The sequence below is a fragment of the Nematolebias whitei genome, chromosome 10 (genome assembly GCF_014905685.2).
Source record: "Nematolebias whitei isolate Nwh7 chromosome 10, NemWhi1, whole genome shotgun sequence".
Taxonomy (NCBI): Eukaryota; Metazoa; Chordata; class Actinopteri; order Cyprinodontiformes; family Rivulidae; genus Nematolebias; species Nematolebias whitei.
The window spans coordinates 22,537,833-22,562,852 of NC_056507.1; the positions used below are offsets into that span (position 1 = coordinate 22,537,833).

Below are 25,020 nucleotides of genomic sequence, written 5' to 3' on the forward strand. Positions count from 1 at the left end.
GCCTCTTGGATGAGGGGCGAAACGTTTCTTTTTAACAAAAAAAAAAAACGAAGTCCAGATGACATGATTCAACCTTTTTTGTTGTTATATACCTGGATGACTGAGAAAACAAACCTTGTGTAAATGGCATCTACTTGATCCAAAATCCACTGGGATGGGACCCTCAGCGCCACTATCGGTCACTATATTAATAGGAATCATGTCTTTCGCTATGAACTCTATTACTGCTCAAGTTGTTTCCACGTACCATTTCGAATTATGTTCATACGGAGTAATGCCTTCGAACAGTTCGGCAATGATCCTTGTCGGCTGGTACATTGCTTATTTGAAGATGAAGCACCGGTCGTTGGCATTCTAGTCATGCAACTATCGTAAATGGCTTTGTGGTGTTTTTTTAAGTGTTGTTAAAGATTTGTGGTGTTACCTCGAGAGGTAGCAACAGCAGCAAGGCAGGTTCTGCACAGTTCATGTGGTTGCACAGCATCTTCATTTTTACAGCCAAAATAATTCCAAACAACGGACGTGCTGCTCCTCTTTGGTACCAAACTTTCAGATGTATCAGTTTCTGTCGAGCCTGACGCCATTGTGCAACCGGTTAAAGTGCAGTGTTGACTCCTGCTCCGCTTTGCTCTGCTCACTCGCAAGTCACGTAACCAGTTCACATGACCAGTCAAATTGCAGCCTTTGCTATTAGAAAGTCTCGTTTTATCACATCGCAATATTATTGCAATGCACTGTTAAATAATTATAATAACATCTGTGGCTTTAGAAACATGACAATTTTATGTGTAAAATCATCCGATCACTGGTCCTGGCCCATCAGGCTGATACCAGCTGCTACTGGTCTCAAGCTGATGTCCGAGTGCGTCTCTGTTGTAAAATATTTGTTTTAAGCATATGTGACATGAGTCTAATGCTTATTGAGTCTACATTCGTCCAATTATTCTCGATAAGAAATGTTTTATTATTGAGTTTAAAATAGTTTAATTGTTAAAATTAGTCAAATTTATCACCTGCTAACGAGCTCAGTTTATAAAAGTGCTGGTTTGAAAACTCAATTTTTATTGGTTGAAAAATGTATCAATAATTACAGTTGTGTATTTAAAAGGCGAATCTGACAACTTGACAATGAAGCCAAGCATTATACGAAGGGATTTTCCAGTGCTATGGGAGCTGGCAGAGAAAAATGGTCTTTTCAAAGGAAATGACCGTAAATGGATTATTTCTAAAAGCATACTTGTTTTACAGCTTGGTTTAAAATGTAAATTAGGAAGACTTGCATACTGGACATGATGTCTTTAAGGATTCAAACACAAAAATTCAGTTACAGCAACAATGAATATTTTCACAGTTTTTCACTGCAGCGTGCGCTCAGTCCGACTCATTTTGCAGCATGGGTCATGTTTTTTGAGTACCAGTAGCTTATCGTGCATTCATCTTGTGCTGACATTTTTTGTCTTTTAAAAAAATACATGTAAAGATTTTCCGGTGCATTATTAAAGGCAGGTGCTCCGGAAAGGTCACACCGTTGGTTTGAAGAGCATGCAGCACCGGCCTTTTCTTCAAGAAGATGGTTGAAGAATGTCTCATGTGGCAGTCAGCTGGATGTCAGAATCTATTAGAATCAGATGTGTTACCTGCTGGTTCTGACCCGTGGTGTCTCCTGCAGGTGAAGCGGACGTATTCCAAGGGAACGTACCGAGCTGGAGCCATGCGGCAGGTCAGCCTGGTCGGCGCTGTGGATGAAGAGGTTGGAGACTACTTCCCGGAGTTCATCCACTTGTTAGAAGAATCCCCCTTCCTGGTGGTGAGTTCACTCATATCTGTGTGTCTTTACATCAAAACAGATGTGTCGACATCTGTTTTGTGTCGCTGTGTTATGTTGTGTAACCTGAAGTTTCTCGTCCTGTGTTCCTGCAGAGAACTCTGCCCTGGGGAACGTTCTCCAGTCTGCGGCTGCAGAGCCCAAGAGAGAGCGACGACGGCCCCATCATGTGGGTCAGGCCAGGAGAACAGATGATCCCAATGGCAGACATGCCGAAGTCACCCTTCAAAAGGAAAAGGTGTGCAGAGTTCACACGCTCCAGATGTGCATCATGGAGTCTCTCCTTAATAATCAAATATTTTCACGTGCACATGATGGTTTTTAGGAACATGCTGTGTTTAGGAGCTTTCACATGCTTTGCGTAAATCCTGACTGCTGTGAACATTCCAGGTCCACTAATGAGATAAAGAACCTGCAGTATCTACCCAGAACCAGTGAGCCCAGAGAGATGCTGTTTGAGGACCGAACGAGAGCGCACGCTGACCACATCGGTCAGGGCTTCGAGCGACAAACTACTGCTGCTGTCGGCGTGCTGAAGGCTGTGCGCTGTGGAGAGGAGTGAGTGCAATGGGACATTTTACTTGGAATAAAAACGGCTCGTTTCTTTTTACCTGTGATCAGATTCGAGATCACATCTTTGAACGGGGTTTGGTGTGTTGTCTTACAGCTGTGATGCTCCTGCTCGGATCACCAAAGACGTGGTGTGTTTCCACGCTGGAGATTTTCCAGATGTGGTCATGAGGCTGCAGCTGGACCTCCATGAACCCCCGCTGTCTCAGGTGGGTCTGATTATTCCTCAGTCACGTTTAACAGCACAAGTATAATAGAAATAAGTGTTTGTTTGAACTTACTCGTGCTAGTGTCATGATGCTGCAGGTTTTCAGTCCATAAGTTCTGATAAACAAACTTTACATGACCTGGTCTGCATTAAACCAGACAAACTAAGATAGCAGCTAGATAAAAGTTTCAGAGGCTAAGAAGTGAGCAAATATAATTAATAAAGGGATGTGGCAGTCAGTTCCTGTCCGGTTTGCAGGATGATTCACAACATGTCTGATTCTGTGTTAGGAGGGCTCACAGTTCGTTGTTTGTTTAAACCATGAAAGTCTTTCTGGGATCTGTTTGTGGTTTGGCACAGAGTAGATGAGTCGAACAGAAAGTCCAAGATGTGAAGGTGAACTAGAAAGTTTGGGGAGTGGACAGTGAACGAAGAGATATTGGGGTAAAATAAATACAGGACAGATGCTGCGTGTCCAGTCAAGCCCACAACATGCTCCACATCAGAAATGCTTTAAGGAGTTGGAGTTGTTTAAAAGTGGGAACAAAACCATTTCGACCGCTGCGCAGCTGTGTCTTGCGTACATAAGTTGCAATATTTGGAATAACCCGTGCAAACAACCTTGCACTGCACCTGCTTCAAGCTCTTCAGATTTATTTATTCCCCAGAACAATAACTTGGCAGTTAAAATGCAAACGGTGCTTTTTCTTCTCCTAAGCTTAGTAAGACAGACAAAGCTACAGCTCGTATTTCATTAAAGAAGCGTCCTGTGATCTGTGCACCTGACTGTGGGACACGTGTCCTGGATCACCTAAAGGAACAGCAGTGTCAGGTGTCTGATGTCAACAACAAAAAAAAGGACGACGATATCTATGAGGCTGAAGAAGTATTAGTGTTTAAACGCCTGTTTCATAACATTAAAAATAAATACACCGCCAGTCTACAGACTCCTAACATGTCGGATGTTGTATGTGATACTTGTTATATCGATCCCTGTTCTTATCGTTTACCACACCGAAATGTTTTGAAGAAATCGAAATGTCTGAACGTCACTGTTCCTGTGTCCACAGTGTGTGCAGTGGATTGACGACGCTAAGCTGAACCAGCTGAGGAGGGAAGGGATCCGATACGCCCGAATCCAGCTGTACCACAACGACATCTACTTCATCCCCAGAGGAGTCGTCCACCAGTTCAAGACGGTGTCTGCCGTCTGCAGTCTGGCCTGGCACATCAGGCTCAAACTGTATCACCAACATGAGGAGGAGGTGAATGAAGAGGATAAGTGTGCACCAAGAGACACGGCGCTCATCATCAAAGAGGAGGAAGACGACGAGGAGGAAGAGAGGAGTAAGTGTGACCTTGCTCTGCAGACAGTAATGAAGGTGGAGGAGGTGGAGAAAAGGGAGGAGCCTCCTTTGCAAACGCCAATACAGAATTTCAAGGAGGAAGAGCGAGACGACGGAGGGGAGCCGGAGCCGTCAGCAACGCAGCCGCTGCCCTCGGTCGAGAACAAGAGAGACGAGGTTCTATTCAAACGTACACCAATGGAAACTAAAGCTGAGGAAGACGTGAAAGAGGACGGTAAAGGAGGTGCAGACTCTTCTCAAACACTGCAGAGGAGTCCAGGGGAGGGCGGCGCATCAAAGTCCTCACAGATCAGGAAAGAAAGCGACGTGGAGGAAGAGCGGCTGCAAAAGACGTGTCAGGTTGTCAAAGAGAAGAGTAAAGATGGTACAGGAAGCACTTACAGCACACCACTAATCAAAAAAGAAAAGGATAAAGGAAAGAGAGAGAGAGATGAGAAGGAAAGGACTAAAGAAAAGAAGGACAGGAGTAAGGAGAAGGAGAAGAAAGATCGAGGAAAAGAACGAGACAAGGAGAGGGTCAAAGAGAGCAGCACTTTACTGCAGATAAAGAAAAAGGAGGATGAAGAGCGAACCAGAGAGGGCAGTAAAAACTCTGCTGCTCAGAGGGACGACAAGTTCGACTCCAAAACACAACCCAGCATCAGGAGAGAGAAGGAGCACGATAAAGACCGGGGAGGCTCACAAGTGGCGCCTCTTTCACGCTCGGACACAGAGGAGGCTCGAGACTCGTGGCCACACAAACACAAGTCTTCGCACGGGAAGAAGGAAAAGATCGGCCACAGGGAGGGAAAGGATGGCAACACGTCGAGAAGGGAGGACGGCAAAACCCACAAGCAAGCAACCCTCCATGTTAAAAAAGACTGCAAGAAGGAGAAAGATGTCAGCAGCAAGGAGGAAAAGAAAAAGCCCGTTTGTGGTTCTTCTCAGACGGAACCCAAACCAGCACGGACGCTCTTCACCTTTGACCTCTTCAAACCGATGGAGGCTCACCAAACATTGGCCTTTTCCCTCTCAGACATCAGACCTAAAGCTCAGCATCACAGTGACTCTCGAGGTTCTTCCTCCAAGTCTGGATCAGACTCGCGGACTATGGTTTCCTCTAAAGGACTAAAAGTAAAGGACTTGTCGCTGGGAAAACCTGCGTCGACGCTACAGGACACTGGACCACAGCAGCACTCGATAAAACAGCCTCTGAAAACACACGCGCACCAAACGCAAAAAGACTTCTTACTATGAATGTCTTGTCTGTTTTTACTGTACAACTTACAGCAAGGTTTAAAAATATTTCCAAGTTCATCTTCCTTTCAGACTTCGGCACGCTTTAAGCTGCAACAAAGTTTCAAGCGTTGCTACTTTTGACTCGCGATGTTCGTGTGACGCTCTGAATCAAAGATGAGCCCCGCAGGTATTTTAACAGGCCTTAAGAATGTAAGCTAAACAGATCACTTCCTGTTTGTTAGCAGATGTATGTAGGCTTTATATCAAATGTTATGTGACCCACGCATCAGTGCCTGTGCAGCACTTGGCTTCACTGAAAGCTTGTTTTAGGTACCCGTCTAGCCAATCTGAAAACAAAAACTTCCTGCTTTATTAATTAAACACTGTTGGGAATAGATCAGCAAGTCGCAGAGCTAAAAGTTTCTTTTTCTTGTTTCTAACACTCCGAAACCAGAGCTAGTACCATAGTTGTTTTCAGACTGAACGGTTTGACTCACACAGGGCTGTAAATAATACTGTATGTACCAAAACTGTACAGTATAGATGTTATTAGCACCAATGTGAGAAATGTATACAGAAATTGCATATATTTTTTGTAAGACGAGTTTTATTTTCCATAGAACTTATTTATATCATTTACTGTCTGTTTTTATTTGAAACCAATGTATGTGGGGGGAAATTCTGTTGTAAATACATTTTATTTCCTAAGATAAGACTTGGTAGTGTGATTTATACTCTTGATTAGAGCCTCTCCAATAAATGGTTCAAAAATGATTAATAAGTCACTGAACGTCTCCAGTTTTGTGTTTACATTTAACACACAAAAATCTAATTTTGGGGATGTTAGCAGTAGCATTTTTTTTAATTTTAGGAACACTCCACCACCAATGGGAGGAAAAGCAAACAAAATTTAATAATTTGAATGAATTTTTAAGCATGTAGTAATGGTGAAAACATTCTACAGTCCATGATCCAGTCCCCTGATTCCAGCCTGATAAAACTGATCTGAAAAACTAAACTAAAACCTAAATATTTCACAAACAAGATGAGATAAATAAGAATGGGTTTGTTCGTACCTAAAACTACTGCTTTAAACTTCCGAGTGTGCTGACCCATGAACAACTCAGACCGGACTGTGAGGATGTACAGACCAGAACGAGACCCTGACAGGACATTACAGGTGGGCCCGACTGAAGGTGGGGGGCGGGGCACTTGTAAAATAAACTGGAAAAAGATTTACTTGTGTGTCATCTTTGTTCCTAACTTTCAGCTTCTAACCCACAAAACAGCTGCAGAAACTTGACTGCCCCATTAATGTTTTTTGTAAGGTTTATTTAATTTGAAATAGCTTAAAAATGTTTCAAGCAATATTCAGATCACAATCTTTAAAGGCATTAAAAGCATTTCTAGGTTGAATTATTTACACTGAACAGTGAAAAGTTGGAACCTGTCATGTCACGAAAATTAGCAGAATTTCTTCACTTACAATTAAGTGTGCTTTGATCAGTCTCAATTTTAAATGTCACCACTACCCAGCAAATTAGATGTAAAAAAAACTTACTTGGGCACTTTTCCTTAATGTTAATGCAGACTCCCAAATTCAACTTGGTTCATAAAGAGGCACTTTTGTAGAGATGATGGGGGCCCTGATCCCAACTTTGGGATCCTCTGCTCTAGATATACATCAGCAGTCCTTACAATCAAACCAATCAACTCTTGACTTATAACAAACTTTATTCAGATAAGTCTTATTGCACCAAACGAACCAGCACATTTGCCAAATAGAATAAAATTTATACTATACATCTATTTCAGATGATATAAAGTTTTAAAATAAACAATATTTAAAATAATTACTAAGGTTATTTAATTGGTAGCCCATGTACTTTTCTTTCTTTAGTGGGCGGGCCTGATGAAATGGGCGGAGCCAAACTCAGACAGGGCCTCCCATAGCCCCGCCCCTAGTGAAAACCACTGGGGAGCAGACTTTCAGCAATATGGTTTTTAGCGTTTTATTCTTTTAAGTTAACATCTGAAACAATAAAGAAAAAGTGGGGTTTCACATATCAAAGAGATGTCATTTCTAATTCCTTTCCTTCAGTCTTGATGTAAACAGCCATAAAAACAATGTTAGGAGTCAAAACTGTAAGACTATTCATGAAACCACATCATGACCAGATGTGACCGCGTCTGTGTTCAAATATTTTCAGATGTAAAAGTGCATGTTGTGTGCTGCATCTACAAGAACGCCAACTGCAGTTAAGTTGAAAATGATACAGAAAATAAAACAAGTTTACTTACCGGTACTTACTTTCAAATAGTGTTACTACTGACAGAGGTTTTTTAAGTGAGATCACAAATTCTGAGGCACAAGATGAGCTGTAGAGGGTCTTGTGTAGATGCTTATTTTGGATCACAGCGCCAGTTAAACGCTTTAACTATAACCCCGATATGAACAAAAATCAGCGATGCAAATCCAAAAAAGTACCGTATTTTCTGTCGTAAACGTCGCTCCGCCCTACAAGTCGCAGGGCATGCAAATTATGAAAAAAAAAAACACGACTTATAGGGTGAAAAATACGGTAATGTCTATTTATTTATTTTTTTTAACTTGTATATTTAAAATCTATAATTTAAAGTGAGAACAACACAAAATAAGTCCCTGGTGTTGGAGAAAAGGATGGAGCTCCAAACTGTAACCCGTTGCCACGGTAATTAGGCAGTAACAGCAGATTTCACCCTGATCGACTGAATCATCTCTCAGTTGAGTCCGATTTATAAAGATCCTCAGTTCAGTCCCTCCTGAAGTGAAAAACACTGAGTCCCAGTTCCACCAGTGCTCCACCCAGCAGCATCCACAGAGGGACACACACCACACTGAGCAGCATGTTGGGGACGAGCTCCTCCAGGCGGGTGCACAGAGTCAGACAGAAGGCCAGCTTCAGCAGCAGAGCCGCCAGGTACCAGATCCTCCTCTTCAGGCTTTGCTCTCCATCTCTGGGGTCAAAGTCCGGCATGCAGCGCCCTGCCATCTTCACGATCAGCATCAGGATGAGGATGGTGTCAAAGGTCCACACGGGAAGGAAGATTAGAAACCAGTTCCAGTGGATTTTGGAGTCCAGCTTGAGGACCAGCATGATGAGGAAGATCAGGGCAAAGATCCAGGAGAGGAGGACCCGCTGAGCCAGGGACATCTTCATCTAGGACGTTGTGGCCACAAGCCAGGGTCCTCAGACAGCAAACAGAGACCTGAAAGTAGAAATTTATTTTTCTCTACACTAACCACGTGGCGGAAGATAACAAATAAGTCCAGCACCAAAGTTTAGACGTAGAAAAAAAATCCATGAACTCCACTTAGCATTAGCACAAACCTGAACTAGTCACAACAACAAGGCTCAGACATCTTACCGGAGAGTCGGCTTGTTCTCTTAAAACCACACTTTAAAACAAAAACACTTCGGCAGAAACACGGACGATACATTTAGTTTTAAAAGCCAAATAACTACGCCGTAAATGTTAGCTACTAGCTAAAACCTATTACATAACTTCCGGTTTGTATTTTCAAAAGGAGGGCTTTTTTTTTCACCTAACGAATGATTTCCGGTGCTTCTTTTCAAACTAAAAGCATGGCTCACCCGCTGATTCTTATTTTTATAAAACTCAAAACAAACTATAAATTTCCCACAGCCTTTAGAGTAAATGCCTTGTTTAAAGGAAACAACGTTAACCTTCGTTTTTTATTAAAAGCAGTGGATATGAGTGGATGTCCTGTTTGTATTATTATTGTAATGATCAAAACTAGAAATTATTACTAATAATCTTTAGTTATTGATGCTCATGGAGCTACAAGGGTTTGATAGAAAATATTTAGTTTGTTTATCTTTTTAAATTAGGCATAAAACCAGTCAACACAAACAATTAAATAAACTCTTATTCAGGGCGCTCCACTAAAACAATGTAAAAATAAATAAAGGTCTATATCAGCCCTTAAATTGATGCCAACAGGTACTACTGAAAAGTGGAGTACATTTAAGTTCATTTTGGGTATGACTTTCATCTACAACATTAGTGTAATATCTTTAACACTGAATGAATTATAGCCTTTTATGTGTTTGACAATGCTGATAAGCTGTGGTGGCCATGTTGAATTGGACAGACTTCGAAGGTTAATCAGCTGTCGATGTTATATATTCTGAAATTTTCATTAACATCTGTACATTTTGCCAACAGACAGACGGGTAACTCCAGTTATGAGCTAATTTTAAAATAAAGATCATGGACAATCTGTTAGCACTCAAGCTATGTGGATGGGATTAGTCTCATCTACTACCACACCAAGTTTCAGGTCATAATTTGTTAAACTGGCTGAGTGGTAGCCAATTATTTTATTTTTTTTTCAGGTTATTTAGCTGTGGCAGCCATCTTATATTGGGCTGACACTAAATGTTAAATCAGATGTTCATCCAGTGGTTACTTTCTGAGTTTCATAACTGTAGTGAACCAGATAACCTCAAATCTACCAGATGGACAGAGACTGTTATTTTCATTGATCTGAATAAGTCTGGGCCATCTGATGAACTTTCTTTCTTGAATTAATCAAGCAGAAAAGACAATTCTTTATAATCATTACTGTCTTACAAATGTTTTGATAATCAAATTGTGTTAGTTCACTCAATGCTTTACAGGTTGAAAAGAACTACTAATTTTTATTTTACATAAACAGTAAGTAATGATTTTTGTTCCTCATTCAGAGAAGAAATCACTTGAATATGCCTTTCTTGATTTTCTGTCTGAAATGAGCAAGCTGTCGTAAGTATGTTAAAGGTTGGTTTTCGGTCAACTAAAATGTTTACCGAGAAAAATGTCATGTTTTACTATTTGAAAAGATTACAAAGTGTGAGACTCCACGAAGTCTGCTGTTGCTGAAATAATCTTTTCTGTATGTTGTAAACAATCCTTGACTTATGATAACATCTTACGTCACAAATCCACTCCTCTTTCTGGTCCTTCCACGAATCAGAAAGCTCTAAATTGAACAGGAAGTCGACCCAAATAAAATGTGGCAACTTCTCAGTTCATGGAGAAGAGAATGGAGTTTAGAGAATTATGAATTCCAGAATTCCAAGAGAATGAGAGTTCTGAGAGATGTTGGAATGAGAGCTGACAACAGGTCCGATAGTCCAACAGAATGAGCAGATTGAGAGTGCAGCCGGTTATGAAGAGTTTGGAGTTATGAAGAACCAGGGACGTTTGGGATTATAAGTCTGTTTTGAGCTAATCAACGCACGACTTTCTGAAGGTTTGGTAGCTCTCGACGGAGACGCTGAAACGAGTCAGAAAGGAACTACATCCAACGCTGATTCATCGTCAACAGGTAGATGGTTCTATTTTGACCAAGTGTACCGTGAGAAGCTGAGGATCTGACGAAGCGTGCAATTTCTGGTTAAACAGATTAAACTTCCCTCACACAGTTCTCTGTAAGATAATCTCCTTTCACTCTAAAACCCACCTCTCTCTCATAAATCAGTACAGATATTTTAGAAATATCTTAAGCAAAGTCCTCAAATCACCGCCGAGTGATTTGAAGTTCATTTTCTGTGAAACTGTCTGTTATTATTTTCATATTTTGCCAAATTAATGTAAATGTTTGATGTTAAACTTTGATTTTGAAAATAAATGATTCCATTCATTTGATGGGTCAAAGATAAATAACGTCTCTCGTTCACATTTCTGTTAAATTCAATGCACGACATTTACAGTCAGAAAAATGAAGAACTCGTGAAAAGTATGCATAAATATATATCCATATATTTGTCATACAACAAGTGACACGTACCTCATGTGTATCACTACATAACTGTGTCTATTGGTTAATGAGATATTTTGCTAACAAAGACATGGGCAAAACTATAACTATCCACTTTTTTTTTTTGATGGAGGACAATAAAAATCTACAAGAAGCCTATATATGTGGCTACTTATATTTGGCAAATTTAACTCCCTTTTCATAACAGATCACTTTAAAAGCACGAGATATTCCTTTTTTTAAAAACATCATTCAAATGCATTTAATTTTTTACTGGGCTAGTGTAACAAATTACAAAGTACAACTCCATAGACATCATAGATTGTCAAAAAAGGCAGTACAAAACGCTTGAGGTAAAACATCATTAAAAAAAGATTCATTAAAAAAGCCCTTGTTAACAATTCAATTAAACTTACAAGAAATGTTCACTTTACATTATCTAGTCATCTTAAAAAAAACAAATCCATTTTTATTTACATGGTAGTGGTGGTGCAAAATACAGTGAGACGACATTCAGTTGAAATTTTCCTGTTTTTGTCAAATGTAAACAAAAAACTTTCACGTGTATTTTCCTCAAACTCCTCAAAGTCGACGTGGAAAAGCAAAGCAGGATAATTCTGCATCGTTTCAGATTACGTTAAGTACAAAACAAACCGATAAACGTGTTCAAATACAACCTGCGTGTGAAAATCGTAGCATTTTATGATCCCCTCCTGAAGAGGAGAAAAAGATGTCTACCTCACTAGAGATATCCGAGTTAAACAAAGAATCAGACTCTTATTTTATTTCTCTTATAGTTTTGTTCAGTTTGTTATTTCTGCTGGAGACCATTCTTTAGATGTGAATTAATGAAATGCTGTTTCACTTATAAATAACATAAAAACACTTTTTTTTTGCGTACAAAACTTTTCGATGGCAAACTACATGCATCATTGCACATCGGTAGCTGGGGACGAAGTTCAGCTGCAGATGAAAACATTGTTGATGCTCCATTAAGCTTTAACTGTCCAAGAATTAAGATTGACGGTGCAGCTGAGGCTACAGGTGCATTTACCTGTTAATAGTTCAAGTTCATTTTGGTTTTATCAGGAATAAAAGTGTCGACTTTGGGAGGGACTCACATTCAGTCCTGCAACATAAGTACCACTTCATGTGTAGCTCAACATGCATGATTTTTTTAGATGCGTAAACGTTACATTAAGAGTTAAAAAGGTTTCATTCACCAGTGAGAGCACGTGGAAGAATGCTGCCATGGAGTTATTGGACAAACATAAAAAGGAAGATGGTACCTACTGGTTGAAATGTAGTAAGAAGCTGTTTGTTCCCCTCAAAATATTTTTGTACAGGCTTGCTGTGGGTCCCTAAACGCCCCGCAGCTACACAGTGCTCTGCCTGCTCTCACGGCTACGCCCCATGTTCTCTGAAGAGTGACGCGGGAACTCAATGAATATCCCGTCTGAGTCTGAGCCGGCAGACTCGAGCACTTGTCCGATTATGGTTTCGGGGCTGGATGATACACTGGACGGCGTGGAGGACGCCCCCATGCTGAGATCGGTTACTGTCGTTGTTGCCTCGGTGCCGTGGAGGGCTCCGGAGGAATGAAGGATGGAGGGAGACGACAGAGTCAAGTCCAAGGCACCGGCTCCTATGAAGGAAACACGTCTAGGTTATTATGGATTTTATCGTCGCAACCAAGATGGATGCAGACGTGCTAACATCTGTCGTACCGTTGAACTGAGAGCCCACACACAGTCTGTTAGAGGAGGGACCTGACAGCTCCGAGCCCGGGGCCAGGTCAGAGTAGGCCAGTCCTTGTTCCTCCAGGCATGAAATCATCTCACAAGCCGAGTGGCGCCGAATTCCTCCGCTGCCGACCGAGCTGGCGTCTGGGTCGTACTCGGCCACCGGGGTCAGCAGCAGAGGGATATTGTAGCTTTTTGATCGTACCACGGGGTTTTTAGACGGCTGGTCTGCAGACCTGGGCCAGCCCCACGGCAAACGCTTGTCTGCAAAACAAGAGTGGGTTTTATTACCATACACTTTGTTTCACCACAGATACAAACACTCCTTGTGATTACAGCGTTTCCAACTGACCCAAAACACAGCAATGATCCTCAGCCTTGTTTCCAGAGTAAAGCCCATGGGTGCCCAGGTAGGGCGAGACCACCTTCTGAACCAGAGACTCCAACCGTAAGTAGTCCTCATTCACACCACGGGGCTCGTGGACCCCCTGAAGTACAGTCGGGCATGAAAATATGAATTTTATATGTAATCACATTCTAATGTATCACTTCATGCTGAGGACTCTAAGATTAAAAACTATTTGTTTATAAGATCTGATTAAAAGACAAACAGCCAGCAGAGCAGCTGGTAAAGAAACTTATGCAGGTTGTTAGTTAGCTGGTTTCAAAATAACCATGTTAGTAAAAAGCTAAACGAGCAAATGCATTGAAGCTCGCTTTATTTTTTCAGGTTTTGAAGTACATTATTATTTCTATTTGTTTGTTCTTTTTAAATGAGTCATAAAGTGTTATTTGCGTCACGGCCTGTCGGTTTCTTGAATTAATGTCTTTTTTTGGGGTTAATCTGGATTTTTGTTAAGCTCCTCTTCAGTATCTGCTCAGCTTTGAACTGAAAATCCTGCTTTAACTTAAGAGTCTATCTGTGCCACTTTCTCCCTCCTCTTTCCACCTGATCGTTGTAGTAATCAGCGCACCTGCTCTGCATCTATTGAGTTTGTAGATATCCATGCTTACTCGAGTCTTTCGTTTCATTAGGCGCAATAAATACGTTCTGCACTCTTTGTCCTGACTTATTTCACTGCAACTACTTCCCATGATAATTCATCTTTAAATTTATAGAAGCAGCGTTATGCACACGATATTTAACCGCAACTGTGACAAGACTCTGAAAAATTTAAGTAAAACGAATCGATGGAATAAGCAGTGAGGTGTGGTTTGTGATCTGAAGGCTCACTTGTAGAATAAGCAGCATCTGTGTGACAGAGGGGGGCACGCGGGCCCGCGGGCGAGACAAGGCGTCCTCTAACTTTACACTCAAGACGATGGTGTTCCTGAAGTGAAGCAGAGCCAGCTGCCTGACGGAGGGCTCCTTACCCTGCAGACACAGAAAACAGCAACTACGATAAGCAGGCGTCAGCTTGGGGAAAGAAAAGTTGAGCAAAACAGATAACTGGAGAAATAAAATAAAAACTGTCATGTGGTTGTGCACCTGAATTGGGTGAAAAATGGCCTGCAGCATGGAGAGAACATCGCAGAAGAAAAAGTCCCAGGTCTCCGCCAGTGAGTCGAGTAACTTCTGACCTGTGTGGATCATGAAGGAACAGAAAGATGAAGGAACTCATGGCCGTCCAGAATAAAATACTCTGTATTCAACCATACCTTCATAGAACCTTATTTTGTCCCGGAGGATGACCATCCCTTTGGTGAGCAGCTGGTTCTGTGAAGAGTCGACAATAAACCTGAGTGTAACGTAAAGATGCTGCTCTTCAGTGAATACTCCTAAATAACCAGAGGGCGTTGTGTAAGAAATGTTTTACCTGAAGGTATTCTGAGAAGAAGGAGCCCAGCTCAGTCTTTAACAGATGTCTGGAACAACAAAGATCTGACGTTTGTCTTTGTTCTACATGCCAGTTATTCATAACAATACAGGAAGTGCTACAGCTAGCTGCCACTATCTGTACTTGGAAATAACAAAGTTTTACATAAATAACAATATGATGTAAAACTGGCACTGATTGAATCCAGTCTACCTTTTGATTACAAAGTATTTAAATAACCCCACATAGAACCAAAGTTCTGTGCAGAACAATAAATAAGAACAAATCAAACGAGGGCCACATTGACCGTCATATGATAGACAATAAATTACAAAACAAAAAGAACAAACACAAATAAAAAGTAAACACGTTGACACTGAACTAAAATCAACATCTAATCTGCTAACAGAGACATTTCATAATTTAGATGAACCATTAAAGCCAGTTCCCCCACTGAGCTCAGGCTCAGATTTTGGGACAGTTATGAAGGTTTATAAATTTGTGCTCACATGAAATTTTGAGGTCATTTAGGGCAGCGACACTTGGCTCTCATATTGACAGTTTGTGTGTCCATCATCCGGTCAGAATTACACCGTTTCTCCAAACCGAGGACATTTAAAGAGCTGTGAAATGTAAAATATTACCGTATTTTTCGCCATATAAGTCACACCTTTTTGCATTAATTGTAAGTCCTGTGACTTATACACCGAAGTGACTAATACATTTTTCCTCATATTTATAAACCAATTTTTGGCTGAGATCTGACGATTTCATTCATTCTGACATGGAAAATATTGAACACTAACATTTTCAGCCGCTAGAGGGCCCTCAAGCCTTATGGCAAGCCAAGTGTCTCATTAATAAGTAAAAGTGTCTATTAATGAGACACTTGGCTTTCCATACAAGCCACCTTTGTCTTGCGCCAGAACTCCTGGAGCAAACGTTCATTAAAGTGCATTTATTAAGAAAAAGTTAAACTGAGACACATCTTCACTATAATTTCAAGCAAACAAATAATTGTTTTTAAGTGTTAATCTTGTTAAATTCTTGTTAAAGTCCTCCCATGCACGCTTCCGCAGCCACCATTTGGCAACCAATCGATCTTTGGCCCACCGGCCCACGTTTCCGGGTGGTCAGCGATGACGCATAATAGATGCAACTTATATGGCAGTGCAACGTGTACGGCGGCAAATACGGTAATTGTTTATATCTTTATACAAAGACACATTTGAAAATATCTGAAGTATGACTTAAGGTTGTTCAGGAACGTGTAAAAACCTGAATTAAAAGGTAACATTTTGAACCGTAACTGAAGTGCTTCATAGTAAAAACAAACAAAACTCAGCCCGTTATCAGACGGCGCGTTCTGTGCTCACAAAATGTGTTAGTGTTATTTCTGTAAATTTGTTTTAACACAGCGAGCTAACAGATAAAAGCGATGGGTCTGGTTCTGAAAGATAATGAGATATCAGGTCTGACCACGACTCCTCCGTGCACACATCATACCCAAACTCATGCTGTCATGAAAACATGCAGTCAGCAGCGAACAGGACAGACGGTAATTACACAGATTACAGCACAAAGTGAGATCAGGCGTCTGAAGTAAAGAAGCTCTGAACGTACCGGACGCCTTCGTTGAGGGTGTAAAGTTCATTATCAGCCAAGCCTTTCTTCTGGAAGACCGCTATGACAGCGTTGTGGATGCTGTAACACACACAACTTCTCTCTGAGTAACTGTCCTGAACGCAGCATATTTTCTCACCCCGGCTCCATCAGGTGTACCTGTTCCAGGTGGCGTTGGCTCCGGCCCGCTTTTGCTTCTCCCCTCTGTCCTCCGGCGAACTTTTCTCACTCTTCCCGAGCTCGCTGAGGCTCGGAGAGCTCATCAACTTGAGCCGGTGCAGAGTCCTCATGGGGGAAAAGACGAAGGAAGGGCAGAGAAGAGACGAGAAGGTCAGGACATAAACGGACAGGAAGATGGCTGGACGAAGAGACGACTTCAACAGAGAGGGGGAGGACACAGACAAAACAGAGAGCAGCCAGTGACAGGGAAGAAGTAGGACACCGGTGCAAGCTGAGAGAAGCGGCTCGGCGCAGGAAGGGTGGAGTCCAGCTGGGAGGTGAAGCACGGTGTCACTGCACCGCCTGAGCTCTCAGAGCAGCAGAAAACAATGGCACATGCTCTGCTGGGGGCAGACTCGCCCTCCTTCTCTGCCTCTCCGTCGCTACAATACAGCCATTGATGCAAACAAATATTTATGCAGAGCACAGATGCCAGAGGAACTGCAGGGTAAGCAGGCCTGAAGCTGTTGCTGTGCTTGTGAAGAGGAGGAGGAGGAGAAGGAGGAAGTTGTGTTGTTTTTTTAAATTGACTGACGAAAACTGGGATAGGAAGCAGCAGCACAATAACAAGGACAATAACAACGAGGTTTTCCTGCTGCTCCACAGCTGGCCGGGATAACGAGAACAGCACAAACAGGAACTTGTCTGAATGTGTGACCTTGCAGTTTTCTTTTTTAAAGTTATCACAAATTTTCTCTTAACGGGAAGCTCTTTTTGTGAAGATAAGAAGCACGTGAAGATACGCTGAAGGGCGTCACAGTTTGATGCACAGACTGCATCGGAGATGTAAAGAGCACCAAGCTCAAAGCAAATGCTACAAGAGTGGCTCATGGTGGTCACCACGGTAACCACACACCCGCTTCTCCTTCCCTACTACCAAGTTAATGAAAGGCAGACAGGAAGCCTAAAAAGTAAACCTCAAACAAACGATCGCTGTGTGAAAACTATAATTCAGATATTATTTTTTCTTAATCTGGGAGTGTCAGAAGGCTCTGATGGGCACATGTGTGAATGTTTACGTTTCTACAGTGTTTCCTGTAGACGATACGACAAGTAAGACCCTTCATTTTGTGTTTAAAAGAGAATATTTGAGCTAAAATATACTTAAATCTGTGGAAGCTTGGCTGCACGCTCTGCGTATTCTGGAGGGATTTGACTATAAGATCGTAAGTCTTATAACAGTGAGAGACACACTGAGTGAAAAAAGACTAAAATGCTTATGTATAATTTGTATGTGTGCAGAAAAGAGTAGTGAGAGTAAGAAGAGTTTACTTGCAAAAAAGGTTTGAGCATTTGACAGTAAAGTTAATTTGACATCATTAACTAAAAAACATAAAAACTTAAACTGTGATTGTGTAAAAACTGTAAAAGATGTTAAAATGCCAGTTCAGGGATGTAAAGTCTTACTTTCTGTGACCAGGTGGAACTTTCTGTGACCAGGTGGAACTTTTAAATAGTGTTTCAAAATCTGTCTGAGCTGTAGAGCTCCGTAAAGGACTGGGTTCTCTATTCTTTCTTGTCTTTTGTGAATTTTATCCATGTTGCGAGAAACACTACTACCTAAAGCCCTGGCCTAAAGTCTGACCGATCCACACGATCATTTGCACGTCTTTTTTTAATGCTGTGCCACGAGACACAGGACAAAAACTTTAAACACAACAGTAACGAGGGTGCATTTATGAACAGGCACATCCACAACTTATTTATCAGGCCGAAAAAAATCTATGGCAGATGAATCATATATAAGAATCCTATATTCCAGAAAGGCTAAAGAAATGCTGTTCACAACCGATTTTAAAAGATAAAACAAAAACCTTCCTCATTGCAAGCAAAATATAAAGACTAAAATATGCTAACCAACCTATTTCCATGATTTTCTTCAGTGTTCTATAGAACATATAATTAATAAGGGGTCTGCAACCTTTGTGACTGAAAAAGCCATTTCTGCCACTTCACTCCCTAAATAAAATGCCTGGAGCCACAAAACCTGCTTATCAACTAGTGGCCCATGGGCCACTTAAAGGTCGTTGGAGGAGGGATTTCTGACCAGTTATAAGAATAAAAATATATAATGATTTTTTACATTTATTGATATTTTGACATTTTAGGGTAAAAGGAAAGACCAAATGTAGGGAAGTCTCTGCAGGCTTATGTGGGTCTTTTTTTTCTGACTTAAAATTAAGTAAACTATTTTGAAATAATAAAACATAAATTTAAAGTGTGCAGAAAATGTTGGCATTTTGCTGAACAAGTTATTCTTTTTTTTTTATTTAATTTTTTTGAGGGAAACATCCCACTGTAATCCTGGAGGATAGATACATGAAGTAACTAAATGTAATGAAAATGTTTCACTCCTTGTACTAGTAGTATATTTCACAAATTTACAGAAAATTGACCCCACCCCCCCAAAAAAAAATCTGCTAAAACTCACCTTTTCTGTTGTTGGTATAAAGAAAAAATTAAATACAGTATCGTGTTTATTTAGGTCAAATATTCAAAGGGCCACAGATGAGAGACTAAAGAGCCGCATGTGGCCCCAGAGCCACAGGTTGCAGACCCCTGAATTAATAAATAGATTAGGGAAGTACAAAAGCTATGGAGAGAGCATCCTGCAGTCCTGAGCTGAGCACTACAAACCCATCTGGTGCTATCACAGGACGGTATCTGCATGGTGATTTATGGCCCCGTCTCTCTAAATGGGACATCCTCTTCAACAGACAGTCTCCAAATCCTGATTTATTTCAGGCGCACAGATGCAGCCTGATTGTAAATGTTGAGTGCATACTTCTGATAACACCCTGAATTACAATGTTTGCGTAGTTTCAGAAGCGACTTGTTGAATTTTTTATTATTTTTTTTTAAACCCCTGATGAGTTTGAACCCACGCAGTCCTGAAACTCTGCTGACAGCACGGTGGTAAACAACAGACCACCTTCACGCCCACTCACACACAAACTGAAAACACGAGGAGCAGAAAGGGCACGCACACACAAAGCAACATCCCACCAGGAGATGATCATCGCCAGGCCGGCGTGTGTCGCACGCCAAGCTCAGCTGCGTAATAAAACCAGACACGGTGGGATTTGTTTCTTTTTTTTCTCTCTCTATGTGAGCACTACTGAATATTTCATGCACATTTCCCAGGATGCATCATGTTGTGTTGATGTTAATCCCGTGCAGGAGCTGAGCCTTACCTCCTGATCGGGTGCTCGCTGGCACTGGAGCTGCTGCCGTCCAGGTCTGGGCTCAGAGGAGGGGCCGAGAAGGTGCTAAAGTTGAGAGAAAGGGGTCGGGGGGAGGACCGGGAGGCATGCCTCCGCCGGAGTCCATCGAGCATCTGAGCAGGGGAGGAGAAACGGTTAAACTGGTGTCAAAAATGACAGACAGGCCGCAGTGTGAGGCACTGACGGCGGAACAAAACGAACAGAAACCACACATTTGTCACCTTTCTTTTTACGGAAGTGGTGTCAGCCAGGCCCTGCAGTTTAGCAACAAGACTTCCACATCCAGCCTTACTGGAATCACAAGTTACATCAGAGGGCGAGGAAGGAGAAGAAGAAAGAAAGGAGGAAACGCATGTTTGTACACGCATCAGAGTGAGGCAGCAGTTCCTGTAAGCAGCTCTGAGGGTGGCCAGGCTGCTCCACCACTGGGACACACTGTACAGTGAAGCCCCATCCCCTGTGGGGGGAGAAGAGCAGGCTGGACCGGACCCCCTAAGACCCTTCACTAACCTGCATCCTTTCATCTGTTTTATTATTTAAAGATGGAGGCTGGGTGTTCAGAAAGGCTGGCCTGAATGTGCAGCCAGACTAACAGATGAAATGCCACGCCAGTCTGGGCATTTCTGCTTTTGTTCTCCTCCTCCTCCCCCCTGACTGTCTGCCGATCCTCTCCATGCTCCTTTTTCAGGCTGAATTCGCTTCATTCCCGCCTCCATGTGTGGACTATTGTAGCCGTGCTGCTTAATTTGAGATTAGATTTCCAGATTGATGAGAGCAGACATGAAGAGTCCAGGTTTAACGCACAGGAGGGGGGGGGGGGGGGGTGTTCAGGCAGCCCGCCGCGCGGACGTGGAGCTGCTTTTTCTTGTTTAATTTATATTTATTCAAATGTGTGGAGGAAATGTCGGAGCAAACTGGCGGAGAACACAACCACCACCGCTGGGAGAAATAAAAATGGACAAAAGCTGTAGATAAAAGACACAAAGTTGCAGAGTGCGCGCGCCTCCTCTGAGCGGACTCACCGTTCCTGGTCGCGTCGCTCCCGGCGGGATGAAGGGGCTACTGTCCGCGGCTCATCGGCGGGAGGCTCCTGCGCTGTTCCCCGCCGGTGTGCGCACCCCCACGGGCATCAGGGTGCAGACGGACGAGGTGTGCGGGGTTCATTCACGAGGAAGAAACCTTCGTTCAGCTCGCGCTCCACGCCTGCGCTTCGACTCGCCCCCCGCTTAGTTTTGACGAGATGCAAAAAAAAAAAAAAAAAAAGAAGCTAAACCTGGACGCGGGCACGAGCAAAACCACGTGGACGCGCATCGTGGTTGTTATTACTAATATCCTAGTCATCATTATCGTAGCTGTCTGTAAAGAAAGGAGAAGCAGGATTTAATAGAACAGAGAAATTGCATTTTCTGTGAAAATACAGTGCGACTGCTGAAACTACTAAAGATTAAAGAAGCTAAAACGAGATAAACACCGCAAAACATTAGCTAACCGTAGAAAAGTGCTAGCTATCCTTAGTCTGTTTGCAGTATTTAAATGATGCTTTTATTGGTCAGCTAAGGTGTTTTTAATGTTTATGCATTGGTATTTAGCTTAAAAATACTGTTTTCATTGTGGTATTTTATATGAATGGTCTCTAGTTGGAACAATAGACCTTATTTGATAAACACTTCAGCTACAAAACTAAAACAGAAAAATATTTTAGATTATCTTTTATTTATTGACACATGGGTTATATTGCAATGCATTCTGGGTAAATGGTAGATATGTTGGTCCACGCTTCATTTAATGTAAATGTAAATTTTGGACATTATCTGACGTTCAGCCCTTAAATTTAAACAGCAAGTGTTGACAGTAGTTAAAAGGCTAGCAAGAAGCTAAACCGTATTTGAATGCTAGCTAAAGCATCAGGCTAGTTAAAGAATGCAACAATGTTCAGTCAGGTCACGTGGGCAGGTTTTTTTTTTGTTGAGGTGTTTCGTCCTTCATCCAAAGGACTTCTTCAATCTGAGGAGCCACCAACAAACAAGACAATCAAACAGCATACTCCACAGTGAAGAAGAAAAAACAGTTTGCTGGTGCTAAGATGGCCTCTGGGGCACACGGTCCACCCTCTCCCCTGTCAACTCCCATGAGACAGTCATGCCAAAGTGGTTCAAAACACCAAATTTCATGCTCAATATCCAGGTATAAAATCAAATAATGTTCAGTCAGGTCATGTGGACGGTTTATTTTTTTGCTGAGACGTTTCATCCGAAGGACTTCTTCGATTCAGTCCAGTTTATTTATACATTTATTTATTTGTGGGAATCAGTTTTGTTTGTTGGTGGCTCCTCAGATTGAAGAAGTCCTTTGGATGAGGAACAAAACCTCTCAGCAAAAAAATAAACTGTCCAGATGACCTGTTGTTGGATTTTATACCTGGATTAATGAGCATGAACTTTGGTATCGAAAGAAGAGCTATAATAACTGTATCTAAAGGTTAGCTGAGAGCTAGTCTTTGGAGATTTCAATGTTCATATTTTACAGTGAATTATTTGTAAATAAATTTAAATACCTGTACCTGAAATATAAATATATACAATAATATATAATAAATAAATATAAATAATATATATATAAATGTAAATATCTGTACCGGTCCATTGTGGTGAAGAGGGAGCTGAGCTATAAGGTAAAGCTCTCTGTTTACTGGTCAGTCTACGTTCCTACCCCCACCTGTGGTCACGAGCTCTGGACAGTGACAGAAAGAATGAGATGGTGGATACAGGCAGTTATTACAGTGACTGGTCTGAATGACTATCGGCCAGTGGCCCTCACCCCGATAGTCGCTAAATGCTTCGAAAAACTGGTCATGACTCTCACATCAAAACAACCATCAACGAGGACCCTCATCAGTACGCATACCGTGAGAACCGATCAACAGAGGATGTCATCTCCTCTGTGGTCCACACTGCGCTCAACCACCTGGAGCAGAAAAACTCTTACGTCCGTATGCTCTTTGTGGACTTCACATCCTGGATCTGGATGGGGGACGAAACGTTTCTCACTAAACTAGTCCAGATGACATGATTTAACTTGTTTTGTTGCTATCTACCTGTATGATTGAGCTTACAACCCTTATTCTAACATGGTTTTGAGATGTTTTCAGTCCCAAACTCGTCAGAATCAATTCGGTCTTCAGGTAATTTTAGTTATTTGCCTCCAAGTTTTTACGTCAGATTGGCAATAAGGATCAGTCTATCGATAAGGATCAGTCCATCCTCCCTCAAATTGATTGTAAAATATTTTAGTTACAAAAAAGGTGCCCAGGCAATTAGAAATTAGGTGAGAGTAATTAAAAATGTAGCCGTTCACAACTACTGTACTGGTTATAATGCACCGATTACTGAAAAGCTTTAAAATGATAACAAGTAAGTTTTCTAATGTATTTTTGTTAACTTGATGCAAAGATATTCAATTAGAAAACCAATTACATAATGACTACTGAAAAAAAAGACAAAATGAACAAATTACCACATAATTCATTCATTCTTACTCATCCACCCACAAAAACTCATGTTCTTGCTGCTGCTGTTCAGTGTATTGTTTTTGTACTATTAGTGACAGGCATATATGTTAGATATTTTAGAGTGCTGTTTGGTATTCATTTAGCCTTTATATCTTAGATCCTTATTTACTGGGGTTTTTTTTTACACTTTTTTTGTCCTCTTTGGATCTAACTGGGACCCTGTGCACATAATTTCGTTCCACCTCATGTACCACATGTGATGTGAATGACAGTAAAGAACCTTGACAAAACATTGTCAAAATGAGAAACAAAACCAAATGTAAAAGAAATCAAGCAATTGCTAAACAACCTAACAATTGTTGGTTATAAATAAACCCACACAGAGGCACAAATTTTAATAAATGATTGATAAAATGACTACATGTGACATAAAGCACAGATACAGAACCCCAAAGGCCAAAGTCCTAAAATATGTATATAAAATCTGATTAACAAAATATGCACAACTTGACATTGAATGGCACTATGAGATAAAAAAATTATTATTCAAGATACAAAATGATTTTAAAAATGGTACATGAAGACACACTACAGGCCTCTTAAGAGTCCTTTGTTGTTTTTTCTTGTCGCATCAATTTCTAGTCATTTTTATCCCCTTCAGGGTCTTGACAAAAGTGTGGGATTTTCAAGCTCTATTCACGTCAGCGTCAAATCGCAAAGTTATCTATCTAACTCTTGCGATTTTATAGATTTGTTTTATTTTTGATATTATAATACATTGCAATAAAATGTGTTGACAAAATCTGTGGAAAAAAAATTCGTGCTAATTATTAACCAGATTTAACCCTGAAATTATTTTTTGACCAAGTGAATTTGTTTTCCGATATTTTTTAAGGTAGCAGAATGAGGCTCCTCCTTTTCCGGTAGTCCGAGCGGGAAGTTCAACTGTTCGTCTCGTTGAGGGGAAGTTACCAAATAAAACTTTTGTTAAAAACTTAAATAACATTTTCGTTGGTTTTAAAGTGGTACGTTTGATTTTCATTATTTTCTTCATATCAGAATCCTTGCCTGGTTAAAGTAACATTAGGAGAGAGTAAAGTCAGTTTTATCTTCGAACAGTGCAGAACACGTCACCTCCTCTGAAAAGCCCTTTTTTGGTTTAATTTAGCCTTAAGTATCTATATTATTGTGACTCCATTAATTTTCAAGGTTTGAAACGTGTCATATTTAACGTCGTCTGTGTGTTTAGGACTACAGGAATCATGGGCAGCAGCGAGGAGAGGAGCTCCCCTGCACCATCCAGGTGTTTTGGACAGGTAAGTGAATTACAGACACAACAAACCCATGCAGGTAAACATAATCATTATCTGCTAAGTTAGGTCCTAGCTCCTAATGTTATGGAGGAAGTTCTTTGTTTTATTCAGAGAGACAGAGAGAAGTGCATCCGTTTGTGTTTGCATGCAAAGGAAAATAACTTGATGTGCAGAGATGAGTCACTGAACTCATTTATATTTTTTAAACTTACTGCATTTTAAAGCAGAATAAAGCAGTCTGTGACAAACAAGACTAAGTAAGAACCAAATGAGTGAAACAAGCAATAGATGAAGTGACCGGTGAGCACGCAGCTTTGACACTTGGGTGGTGGTGGGTGTGTCGATGTGTGCTCGGCTGTCACCAGGTATACATGGCGTGCTTACGGGCGTTCTGGCTTTGTATGGATGAGGAAGTTGGGTGCACCCGGGGTCGTCATATTTTCTGTTGACCGTGTTATAAGATGCCGTAGCGAGTTATGCCAAGCGTTTATCAATAGTTTGGACCTGGTCAGTCTGTGTCTCAGTCTGTAATGTTTAAAGCATGGATATTTGAAACAGAATAAACCGATCATTGCATAAA

General features: G+C 41.3%; 3 protein-coding genes across 3 annotated transcripts in view; 1 reads left to right on the forward strand and 2 right to left on the reverse strand.

Annotated features, from left to right (window-relative positions):
• Positions 1-5,962, forward strand: part of LOC119416256 (lysine-specific demethylase RSBN1L) — a 17,245-nt gene extending 11,283 nt beyond the window's left edge. Inside the window, exons 4-8 of the mRNA XM_037683466.1 lie at positions 1,670-1,807; positions 1,921-2,063; positions 2,216-2,383; positions 2,493-2,604; positions 3,674-5,962. Coding sequence (XP_037539394.1) covers positions 1,670-1,807; positions 1,921-2,063; positions 2,216-2,383; positions 2,493-2,604; positions 3,674-5,206 — 2,094 coding nt within the window. The 3' untranslated portion in view covers positions 5,207-5,962. The remainder of the gene's footprint in view (positions 1-1,669; positions 1,808-1,920; positions 2,064-2,215; positions 2,384-2,492; positions 2,605-3,673) is intronic.
• A 1,811-nt stretch (positions 5,963-7,773) lies between these two features.
• On the reverse strand, positions 7,774-8,414 carry tmem60 (transmembrane protein 60). Its single transcript, XM_037682816.1, has one exon. The coding sequence runs from the start codon at positions 8,386-8,388 to the stop codon at positions 7,981-7,983; it is 408 nt and encodes a 135-aa protein (XP_037538744.1). The 5' UTR covers positions 8,389-8,414; the 3' UTR covers positions 7,774-7,980.
• Positions 8,415-11,349: 2,935 nt separating this feature from the next.
• prr5a (proline rich 5a (renal)) lies at positions 11,350-20,857 on the reverse strand. The gene is made up of 11 exons (XM_037682817.1): positions 20,642-20,857; positions 19,590-19,732; positions 16,336-16,461; positions 16,177-16,257; positions 14,554-14,602; positions 14,396-14,453; positions 14,226-14,317; positions 13,971-14,111; positions 13,089-13,224; positions 12,722-13,000; positions 11,350-12,639 (listed from the first exon to the last, which is right to left on the reverse strand). The coding sequence occupies exons 2-11, from the start codon at positions 19,730-19,732 to the stop codon at positions 12,371-12,373; spliced, it is 1,374 nt and encodes a 457-aa protein (XP_037538745.1). The 5' UTR covers positions 20,642-20,857; the 3' UTR covers positions 11,350-12,370.
• Positions 20,858-25,020: the final 4,163 nt, after the last annotated feature.